General features: G+C 41.6%; 1 protein-coding gene across 14 annotated transcripts in view; it reads left to right on the top strand.

The window, feature by feature from the left end:
- LOC117247050 (calcium/calmodulin-dependent protein kinase type II subunit gamma-like) overlaps nt 1-12,471 on the top strand; it is a 61,740-nt gene that overhangs the window by 8,508 nt on the left and 40,761 nt on the right. For all 14 annotated transcript variants that reach the window (XM_033611174.2, XM_033611179.2, XM_033611175.2 and 11 more), the window contains exon 3: nt 7,555-7,614. In XM_033611174.2, coding sequence (XP_033467065.1) covers nt 7,555-7,614 — 60 coding nt within the window. The remainder of the gene's footprint in view (nt 1-7,554; nt 7,615-12,471) is intronic.

The raw sequence follows: 12,471 nt of genomic DNA on the forward strand, positions 1-12,471 counted from the left end.
CAACCATCTGTTGTTTGTATAGCCTACATTCCGTTTGTACAGCAACAAATTGTTTTCCAAAACTTGCCGGAGTTGCTGACTTCGCAAGGTGTTCTGGGAAATTTCATCTTCCACTTCGTTGAAAGGGGCTCCTTTGGAATCTAGGGCAGGTTTTAAGTGTTGGAAACCACTTCCACTACCTCAGTTCTGTTTTGGGACACCACTAGCCTAAACGGCTGTTGCAGAAATTGAAGCTGTACTAACTCTTTAAAATCAGCATATTTCTTAAATCCTTGCATAAAAACACTTTCAGTGACCTGCTCCTAGCAGCCGCCACCACGGCTTCTGTGTCAGACAGAAAATTTGCCAACATGAACACAAAGTCAGGCTGAATTCTGTCTGATTATCAGTCAGTTTTGATGTGTAGTGGTTACCATGGTAACCATAATGGCAGTCTCATGTGAACTGTGAAGAGGCCGATAAAATACCATTGTAATTTAGGGATGCTTTTCGCCATGTTAACATATCTTACTGCCAGATAGGTGGGTTACATTACAAACATTTTGGATGGTACTTTGGGTAAAAGAATGAGACCGCATTTTTCTTGGAATGGTTATTATCATGATAGGGCTTAAATACTGTCTTAAGTTGGTCTTAAAGTTATATTTCAGAGCTAGTTTCAGAGGGGTATTGGACTGTTTTAGCTGAGTAAAACAGAAAATAAACACCTGCTCATCTGTTGTTGCTGTAATTATGACTATTAGGTATGGGAAATATTAGGGATGCACCACCAATACTCAGTATTCATATCAGTCTGATTTTGGAAAATGCAACGGATATTGGACAGAAAAATAGATACAGACCTCCGTCCGATGCATTTTTAAAATGCAAGTATCGACGAATATACATGTCATGTTAATATTTGTATAACCACACTGATTACAACCGTAGCCACATTACCAAAGGGCCGGGTATCATACCTCTGTGCTTTTTGGGCACCTCCCAAAACATGTTTGTATCTTGGTCAGATTCTTAGTCTTGCTTACTTTGGCTAGATATTTCCTGAAATGACATTTGCGTTTTATTTTGGCACAGTTCATGTATAGCGTCTTTGTGTTTAAACAAAATAAACTACTTGTGTATTGAGAAATTTGGCTTGTTGTATTAAATAGAAAAAAGATTTTTGTTATATTCCTAAAATAGGACCAGTCAAAAAATAGTGTTTGGTATTTGTATTGAAACTGTGAGTATCATATGTAACAACACTACCATAGCAGGTGTGTGAGTGCAGCTACCTCATTAAAAAACAGCATGAACAGGTTTGTTTAATGGCCGTCTTAGGCAAAGGGCATATGAGTGGTTTCTCACAACAGCTTGGTAGATATTAAAGGGATAGATCAGATATTTTAAAAATGGGTTGTGTGAGGTACTTATCCGTAGTTAGTGTATTATCAATAGATGGGGGTCAGCTGGTCCCCAGTTTAGAGAAGCAGACAGGAGTACCGCCACAGAAATTTAGCAATGTACTGCTGTGGACATGAGGACAAAGGCAGCAGCAAAATGTATTTTAGTCACCTAAAAAAAAATCAGCATCAGTTTAAGTGTACGCTACATTTACAATATTTTCATGGCTTTACCTTGCAGTCAAACAGCCTTCTCCAAAATGGAACTGAAGCCATTATTTATGCTCTTATCAATGCCACCTGACAGTATTTTTACCTCATGAAACATGGGAGTGTCTGTCTACCACTGCCTCGATCGTCTGTTTTTGTTTTTGTGTGCATGGAGTTAGTTCAGGTTCACCAGAGACATACAATAACACTAACTAGGCAGCAGTAGACCAGCAGCTCCTGTGTTCTGCGAGGAGCAATGACTGTTTTTGTCAAAGGAGATTGCTGGCTTTGAAGAGAGCATAGACAACAGCTTCATCTCCCCAGTGGCAAGGGCTGCAAGGTAAAGGGTTAATGGCAAGGTGAAGTGGAGAAAATATTCTAAAAGTAGCATACACTTAAACTAACATTGAATATTTTTAGGTGGCTAAAATACGTTATGCTGCTGCGCTTGTCCACATGTCCACAGCAGTGCATTGCTTAGCCTCTGTGGTCGTACGCCTGCCTGCTTCTCCAAACTGGGAGAGTGCCGACTGCCTTTATTGTAGGTAACACACAGATGATGGATAAGTACCACATACAACCCCACTTAAAAAAATCTATCTATCCCTCTAAAGAGGAAAATACAAGTATAAGGGCCTTTGCACACTGAGTCTGTTATCCATCATCCAAAAAAATCGTTACGCACACTGATTTCGATGCGTTTTATTGTTCAATACATTGTGAAAATTCCTATCTGACTGTCACTACTCCCTCCCTGTCTTTCATTTGGCACTGCAGCTGCATGAAGGGGTGGAGCTGTCCTCTGCATTCTGTGTGCGGTCCACATCCTCCTCCTCCTCATCATCATCCACCTAAATAAGACTATCCAACCTGTTGAACGTGAGCTGTCTGAGTTATGAAGTGATTCTGTGCGCTCCGTTCCCCTGGCCCTTTTCTTCACTGATTCTCGGTCAGACGTCTGTGAAGTCCTTTTCCGAAAAATGCAGAAAATCAACCTGTTCTGAAAAATATAATGACGTATGAAAGTTTTGGACTCAGTGTTCGAACGTGATCGACACAAAAAAAATGTGGTATAGAGCCACTTTTGTTACATTTCATTTGAAATCACCTGTGATCGCCTCCAGTGCTGTCACATTGTGGATATTGCGATACGCTGTCACACATAAAGCAGTGTTTGATTGTTACAGTTTGGATGTAAACTTGCCTGCAACAGACTGAACTAGATCCTCGAGTCTTCAATCAGATTGTGGCAGAAAGAGGGGCGTGTGTGTTTATGAGCATGTGTTCTTGTGTGTGTGTTGGTGGGCATGTGTGTGTCAGGCCCTCTCCATCCTCCTCAGCTGATGTAAGATGGCTGTGGGCCCGCCCCATGGCAAAGCAGATGGCCAATTAGAGAGCAGCAGGAAGTGCCAGTAATTACCCTCCAGCCCTCTCTTTCCTGTCTTCTTCTACCACACACTCTCGCACCAACAAATAAGGAGATTGAATGAATTAGTGAGTGCTGCAGTGACACTGCACCAGGGTAGACGGCTATACACAAACACACACACACACACACACACACACACACACACATAGGGGAGCTGTGATCCTCTTCTAGCAAATGGACGTTCCATGTAATCCTCCCTCCTTCTGTCTGTCTGTCTCTCCAGCCTGCGTCACCGGTGTAATTAGAAGGAGGTTCAGGTCTCTCCCTTATTCACCCGCTTTCTCTCAGATGAGGGAAATCTATACCTGCAGGGAGACGGCAGGGAGGTTAGAGGAAGGTAGATGTGGAGAGTGTAGCACCGCGTTAGAGAGCTCCAACACTGCAGCTTGGAAACTAATCCAAGTCAGCAACAAGTTATGCCAGCCTTACACTAAAGGACTTTTCATGGGGTTTCACTGTCGCAGACAAATTTCAAATGTCTGAATAAAATCACCAGAGTTTTACCTCAGTTGGTGCGGGCTCCCTTGATCGTGATTGTTTTGTGTAAGGTGGTCATAAAAGGTCTTTTTCTCGTCTGGACTTTCAGATGAAATCAAACATGGTTAATATTATTCTAAGTTTTGAGTTTGGTTCATGGAAATACTGCAGTTCAATGATGTTATCAACAACCAATAGCTGCACTCTCTCAAGCACCAAACAATATGCTGCAATCAGGTAGACTGTAAACATGGATAGGACTTTAGGGAAGTGCAAGAATTCGAATAAAGCCCTTTGTACACACAGCTGCTCCAAAGTCCCTTCATAATGCCTCCTTTGCATTTTTACACCCAGTCAATCAACAGTGGCATAATGCTGCTCCAGTGTGTGATTTTAGAGCGTGCTGGCATTGTGGATAAAATGTAACACGACATCATCGGCCTGTAGTGTGACATATAACATGTATGTCCGCAGTGTTTTATAAACAATAACATGGCAATAACAGTCAATTACCGTCCCTGTTATACGGCGGCTGATCTCATCGTCTGCTCAAAGGGAAAGGGGCTCCAGGCCTCATTGTTTACCCAATTTGTGGATATTTTCAGCTGCTGTTCTTCTTCTTTGAGTTAGCTGCTAGCTGCTGTCAGCTGCTTTTTGAATCTCCCACAGTGGGATGCACATATATCACGTTGTCAAAACATCACACCAGCGACGCCCATGATCCTATCCTGCCGGCTTTCCTGTTTATACAGACATCCTTTCAGAGCTGTTACTGCCTCCGATGCTGGCTTAAAGGTGAAACAACTCTGTTGCCCCATTTGGCGATTGTACCTTTTACACAGCATGGCGAGGTGGAATAACGGTGTGAAACTACGGCCATGAAGAGGCAGTGTAAGGCCTCGCTCACACAGAAAGCGTTTTGCAGGTTGTAGGTAATCAATCTACCATTTATTTCTCCACAGTAATTAGTATTTAGTTCCTGACATGTTGAGGCAGAGGGTACTTGCTGTAGCTCTGGTTGAGGGTGAGAGGCTGTCAGTAAATAGTTTGTTGGGCACAGGGAAACAGAGATCTGTGTGGGTACATGAGACCCTAAAAAAGAGGGTGGATCATGGGGAGTACCACCAGTTGGTCCAGGAGCTTCTCCTCCATGATGGATGTTTCCACGCATATTTTAGGATGACTCAGGGGCAGTTTGACAACCTGCTGTCTATCATCAGGCCGTATAGCTCTGGGTATCCAGCAACTGCTACCACTAGTTTCTCCTCCATTATTTACCAACTGTAAACTTGTTGTCGTGACCACCACAGAAGGCCTGCCTCTCAAATCATCCAGTTAACAGACAATGGGGAAAAAAGATGACGATAAGAGAGATGACGTGGAGCGCTTTTCCACTCTGAGTTGAAGTTTTTCAACTCAAGGAGTTCAGAGTGCTTCGGCTAAAATGCGAGGTGCATTGCAGCACAAAAGAACAGCGAGCAAAAAGCTTTATTCTCATTAAAAACAATTACAAAAAGCCGCCTCCAGCTGCTAAAAGCTTCCTGTGTGATCAGGGCCTGATCTCTTGAACTGTGGAAAAGCAGAAGGAACTGGTGGTTTAAAACGATGTCTAAGACTATGTCTAACGGTTCATCTCTCATTCCCACAGCCCAGACACATCAAACTGACATCAATGTACTAGCAGCAATGAAGGCCAACTATTGCATCGCTTCATGTCGCCTGTGTCTCAGCCAGAAAGTTGCACCCAAACACACCGCTGAGACTCTGTCCAACAGCACATACCTTCTGCACCTGCATGAGAAAAAAAAAAACCCTCCACAGCAGCAGGCAGCGGTGGTCTTTAATCGTCATAAAGGGAAACCGGATGACCATCTATATGCTAGTTAGCACATTATCAACACAATCCAGTGTTTAAAGAACATAGCATTTTTTACAGTGTGCCAGTGAACAATAACAGAAAGAAAAATATTTTAAACTTACGTAACAAGTTTGTTTTGATCTCATTCCCTCTTGACTTGAGCTGTTTGTTTACTTACCTCACTTCTGTTTCTCTTCTCGTGTGCTGAGCTGAACTGCTAATAAGAGTGATTTTATTCACCGACGGGCTACGCCGACTCTGATGCCAATTCAACATGCTGAATCAGCTGAAAAAAAAGCAGACAAGGGCCAATGGTGCGAGACACACTGCAAAGACTAGTGCGACAGATGCTCACTGGCGGTCAGACATTGACCAACGGCCGACCGTTGGCTTGGTGTCAGGGCCTTAAAATAGCAGCTAACCTACGGAGGCTGAAGGCGACAAAATCTATCATGTAAAATTTGTATGCAAATACAGTTTATCTCTATAGACTATACTGAAGCAGAACTGACCAGAATAGTGTCAACATGTTTTGTCTCCAGAGATACAAGTGTTTGTGGACACATATAGAATTGTTAATATGTCATGTATTTTGAAGGAAGTTTGGTGCAATGTTTTCGACCAGAAGCAAGATGTGGATTAATCTCAAAAGGAATTTATTTGTAGTTTTGTAAATGGTGACACTACAAGATCCCCAGTCTTGAGATGTAAGACAGTATCTTACAAGTCTTTTCAAAGTCTTCTAGTGTATGGTAGGTGTTAGAGAACGTCAGGCGAAGGAGGATGTAGAGGGATAGCAGAGAGTGACACTGCCTTTTACAATAATGTGCTCCTATATTACACCTGTACATACTGTATTGCAGTTGTAGAAGAGCAGTTTTGTACATCGATAGTTGATTGCTCAGCAGCAGCATGTGAATTTTATCTGAGGCTGTTGCAGCAGCGGGGAAATGAATGCAAATCTTAGTGAGGCTGCCTGTGTGTGGTGTAATCGCTATAGGGTTGACTTGGCTCTGCCACATACACGTAGACACACTGAGATCCATCTTCACTACAGTTACCCCCAAGTCATGTCTGACCTCAGCTGCATGGCTCCCAAAGTGATGGGAGAGACTAGAGTAGCTTTAACAGAGTCATGTGGTCGACCTGCCGACATCTTGTACAAATATGTCGATACACACTGTACAGGATTCAGTAAAATCCTCTAACAAGGATGTTTTTTTTGGACGTGTGTGTGTGTGTGCGTTTTTGATAGCGTTCCTTCCCAGCAGAAATGCAAACACTCCAGTGTTCTTTAACTGGGCTTCACACTAACCCCTCTGCACACACACACACACACACACACACACACACACACACACACACACACACACGCACTTGCAGGTGCAAACTTGTGCACCCATTGCTTAACACACCCTCATTTGTTTCCACAAACAGCCAAATAACCTTAAATTAAACCAGACCTGGGGTCAGTGGAGCTTTGCTTAAATGCACCTGCTGACTGTCACCTTTCAGAGGCAGATGCAGCCACTTGACTTTAACGGCTGTATCACTGATAGCTTAGTGCTGTGGCCTAAAATATTTGTCTTTGCACACATAATAATTCTTTATCTTTATAGCACAAATAACGTCACACCTTTTTGCCTTCACATATTTTGTTTAGCTGCATGATGTTTGTTTGCAGCTGATGCTCCAGTTAATCATCGTTACAAAGGAAACGTCAGTCGTGTTATGTTTTATACCAATTAGCAAGTATCCGCAGGCAACTTTTATAGATGTGTAGGACACAGATTATAGATTGTAGGGTGCAGACACTGTGAAATCTTTATTTGCGAAAGAGACTTATGCCATACTTAGGACTTTGTAAAAGCTGATCATGTGTCACAGGTAGAACTTCTCTGACTGAAAGATGGTGTTGGGGACATTTCTGATAGCCTTAATAAAAAGCAAACATTACTGCATGAGTTTTTCAAAATTGGTGCATATGTGGTGTGTGGTGGCCCATACCATATAACCACGCTGTCCCTGTTTCGAATCGGGGGGGGGGGGGGGGGTGGGCGCGTATGTCTCCTGTTATACTCTTCATCTGAATCACCTTAATAAAATCATCTCATTTATTATTGTGCTGTTTAAAATCAGCTTTCACGAGGTGATTGCTGCTCTGCCATTTAACTTATCTTTAACTTTTCTCTCCTCAGACCATCAGAAGCTTGAAAGGGAAGCTCGTATCTGCCGTCTGCTGAAGCACCCCAACATTGGTGAGTTTCTGTGCTTGTTACCGAAAGTGTATTGTTGTTACGCTCACTGGAGTGCAGCAGTGTTGGTAGTGGAATAATTTTTTTCCCCACAGTTGTGTTTATTGAAATTTTCAGGGCATACATGAATCAGTATATCAGCGTCTATGTTTCAGTGCCCATTTCTGGATAATATACATAGGTAAATACCTCTAAACATGGAGTGGTAAAGCGATAGTAATGGGGAGAAAAAAGATTAAGATTAAAAAGCTTAATTACTCATTTTAAATTTTTAATAATGATCATAATAATAATAATAATGATAAATAAACAAAATAATAATAAATGAAATTTAAAAAAAAAATCTCACACCATACTTTTTAAAAAGAAAGATATAGTTGTTCCAACATTTAAGGATAATGCTATGCTGACACTGAGTATCTGTAACAGAGAGTTCCCAAATATTGTTTATTGAGAGTCAATGTGTTGAGCGTAAAACTTTATCCTTGACCCTGGAAACAGTAATTTAATAAAATAATCTTAACTTTAAAAGGGAAAGAGCTAGTTAAGTAGAACTTTAGTTATTAATGTCGAGATGTACACTCGCATATTCTGATTGTTATGGGTTTTTTTTGTAATATTTTGTTAAGGACTGGGTTGAAATAATCGATTCATCCGATTCAATTGATCTGCATTTGAATTACCTGACATTGATTCATAAAATCCGAGATTGATTTTTTTAGTATTTGCTTTTTTCAGAGATGTGTGAAGCTTTAACCCTGTTAATCTTGCTTGTAGTAAACAGGCTGGGGCACTAAATTATTGAGGACTGGAGTATTTAGAAGCTGGGTTACTAGCTCTTTTATCTATAACTTTTAGCTTACTGCGTTTATGTATTCTATTATCGTGCTGCAGCAGCCGCTCCTCTTGCTGTCTGTGCGTCAGGACTGCTGCGCCACTTTTACACCTTTTAAGTTATTCCACTCTGCTCTGTCCACAGTCTCTCATCCTAAAATTATGTTATAAACAAGCAAAAAAATAAAAAGATAATTCCTTGTAAAATTTACAGTATTGGTTTTTTGAGAATCTCTTTAACATACTAGCAAAATTTGGTATTGTAACTGAAATATTCCCAATCAGATCGATATAGAATTGAATCAAATCTAACTGGAAATCAAATCAGTTCAGGAAGTCAGTGGCTATAACTAACTATTAATTACACATTACACAAGCATCATAATCTGAACCTTTACCCTGGCCTTGAGAAACACGCATACACTAGCTGACTGATTTATTCTGAAGGAATGGGTTTGTAGTATTATCCTCGTAGATACTTGCTGTGCAGGTGCTTTTATGGGAAACAAAGTGCTTAAATCAGAAAAATGAGTTGCATGATCATCTGATATTCTACACGCTGTTTTCATGGAGGATGATGTGGGGAAAAGTGTTCAGAAACATGATTTATATGATAATGTAACTGGGCTATAAATAACCAGAGGCCCATATTACGAAGCAAGCTCAGGGAAGTCTGGCTCTGGTATCATAAAAGCTGGTTATAGACAGAATCTCTTAACTCTCTAAACTCGTTTTCTTATCCAGCTGTGAGCAAATTCATGGCAAACACTTGTTGCTTTAAGTGGTTTCCCTCATCACTCTGTCACAGTTATACGTTACTTAGCTAATTAACAGCGCGTGTGTTTAAAAGACAACAGTGACTCTAACAAGATGCTCTAAGTTTCTCTGTGATTGCTCATTGTAAATGTCAGTATAGCTGATTTCCTAGCACAGCTACTGTCAGTTATGCACGTTGTTGCACAGAGAAACGTTTTGGTGAGCAGGCACACTGAGAATGTGTTGTCAGATTGTAAAGTGCACTTCCATCAGAAGCATCCACTGTAAATGTGCAGTAGGGAGCAGATTTTAGTTTTTTTTTTAGGTCCTTAACATCGATTTGGCAGGGGAAAAACAATCTGAGATCATCTCTTCAGTTGTCAGTAGTTGATCTGATCTAGGCATGGGATGATATGAAAATTTCATGTCACGATTATCCTGGCCAAAATAATTATGATTCAAGATTTGATAATCGTCAAAATATGCTGAAAACTTTTTCAGTGGCACTAAAACATACTGGAATCATTTACCTTACGTTTTGTAAAGAAGCATATTTTTGTAGCATCACAGTTGGGACACACTTCTTCGTTTATAAAATAAGAAACAAAAAATCATCATCATTTGATCTGTTGGGCGACCACCATTGGTTGTATACATAGAGGTGTGTCTCCATGGCTTGTCCATGTCTGATACGATTAAAACTTCCAAAAGGAGCAGTTTCTGGTGTGCGGACCTGGGTGTGTTGGTTGTTGACGTTCTGGGACACCGTGTCAAGTTCTGCCTGTTACATGTATTGTCTTCTTTCAAAATACACTTCGGTTTGCACAGGAAATTTAACGTTTTCATACAGTCTCTTTCAAAATAAACGTACTATGTCAGTACATCTCCATGAATTGACATTTTTTTTCTTTCAACAACAAACACACAGGGTTGGGTTTAGGGAAAAAGAATAGGGTTTGGCTTTAGAATCTTATGAGATGCGGACACTGCTCTCTTGGGTGAAAGTTGGTGTTTGTTGGACCCATCAACCTACCCTCCCGCCCACCCCACTCAGACTTTCGCTGCCTTAACTTTCGTCCTTGTCCTGCTGCATTTCCCTCTGACGATGCCGGGCACCATTACACTATAACGGCAACTGGCCGTGTATCATGTAGACATTAAAGGACACCTGTTTTTTTATTTGTGTGTGACACCGCAAGCCACTGCCCAAGTGCTGGATTTCGATGACTTGCTCTGCCAGGATACAGCATGCAGGAGGCAGGACATGACACTGTATACACTGCTGTCACGTAGCCAGTTCGTGATTTGGTCATAAGCTAAACAACAGTGTCTCTTGCCATTCCTTGAATTTGTCAAACGATTTTAGCTTCGGCCCTTACCAACGGGTTGGATATTCATTTTCCTGCAGTTTCACTTGCTCGCTGTGAATTCTCTGGACAGTTACCTGCTCTGTTTACAGATGGGCTTAATCAGATATTACACTGACTTTGTACTAGGGAGCTGGCAGGGTAAAGTCGATGTAAATGTTCGAGCCGACTGATTCTGACATTCGGTCCTCACATACAGCTCCTCCAGGTATTGTTTAGTTTGTTTATCATTTTGTTATTTATCTTTAACAACCATGTCAGATTTTAAATGGCGCTGAAGTACGAGACACTTGGCGCTGTGCGGTATGAATGTGAACATGACACCAACTCTGCCTCTGAAATGTGGGGCACATTGAACCTTGCAGATCATCCGACAGAAATGACAGCAGTTCACTTTAAAGTTAATAAAACATCTAAATTATAATTAAATTTCGGCTGAAATGAGAGCCATTTTGCTCCGTGCAGTGTGAATGTAAACCTGCACATTATCTGAATGTGGTTGCGCATTGCTCCAGTCGAGTGATTATATCGCAGTTTTTTCTGACACAGCCTACATGCTACCTGGTTTTCATTTCCTAGATCAAAGTTCTGCCAAACTGCGCTGGTTTTGTGAGAGGTCATCTCTCTTATTTCCCACCGTGCTGTTTTAAAACTCCAGTCTGCTCTATCATTGCCACGGGGAGGGGGACTGCTGTCTGACGGCTCTGTAGCCCCCACTAGTGGCGGGCGGCTGCATGACAGTTAAGCTGCCGTGTACATGAATAAAACACTAATTGTTTTAACCGACTAATATTTCTGGTGCTGACTAGCGAGGGAGCGGACGTTAAATCGTTCAGACCGTTTAATCGTGCACATCCCTAGTATCAAGATACTGACAGTTCATGAAGGCTAGCAGTAGATATTATTTTGTGAGTCTTGTTGAAGTTGCAGTCGTTGTGAGGAGATACAAAGAGACATGTAGATGACATCACCAGTGTTGCCTTTAAGCACAAAATAAGTAAACCCAGAAGAGTAAGAGGTGACAGAAAGTTATCTTTCTGCTCCGCCTGCTGAGATGAGACGTTTTTGTGCTGGATATGTTTGTGAAAAATGTCCTCTGTTGTCTTTACTTTCTGGTTTTATTACTCTTGACCATTCTGATTTCACAGCCTCTAAAAGCCTGTGTGTTAATTGTGGAAATTTGTATTACAATGACGACTAGAAAATGTAACACATTGTGCTGCTCTAATTGAGATGTCTGGAGGAGATGGGTGTTAAAGGGCAGAAAGGGGGAACATGACAAAATCAATGACACCTTTCCCGCCGCACTCCTTATTTCTCTTTCCTCGTGTCCTAGTTTTCTGTCAGCCCCCCCCTTCAGGCACTCAATTGCCCCTCGCCTACTTTTCCTGTTCTCTTCCTCTCTCTGTATAGATTTCTCTCTCCCTCTCTTGTCCTTTCTCCTCTTCCTGACATATTTTGGCATCGTCTGCATTCAAACTTTGGACAAAAGAGGGCACAAAAAAAGAGACAGATGGAGAGACGAAAGCAGGAGGAGTAGGAGACAGATGGAGGGAGAGCGAGAAGATGGGAGGAGGAGGAAAGAGCAGTCGCTCTTGTTTCTTGCTGCAGGGCCATCCTACTTCATCTTATTATACAACTGATATTCATTTTACATAACGATAACTGTGGCTCCTCGGCACAAAACCTAAGCAGCATCTCAGGCCCATGCTCAACTGCCTGGATCCTGCGTTGTTATTCTGCTGCTGTTCTGTTATATTGACAGCAGGGCTGGGATGGTTACCGCATAACCGCAGTATCGTGGTAACACACGCTCATTACTGTAATCACCACTTTATTTTTTCTGTTCTCAACCAAGCGCTAACTTATCTCCGTCAGCAATCAGGAAGCATTACTGGTAACA

This window comes from Epinephelus lanceolatus, chromosome 21 (assembly GCF_041903045.1).
Source record: "Epinephelus lanceolatus isolate andai-2023 chromosome 21, ASM4190304v1, whole genome shotgun sequence".
Taxonomy (NCBI): domain Eukaryota; kingdom Metazoa; phylum Chordata; class Actinopteri; order Perciformes; family Serranidae; genus Epinephelus; species Epinephelus lanceolatus.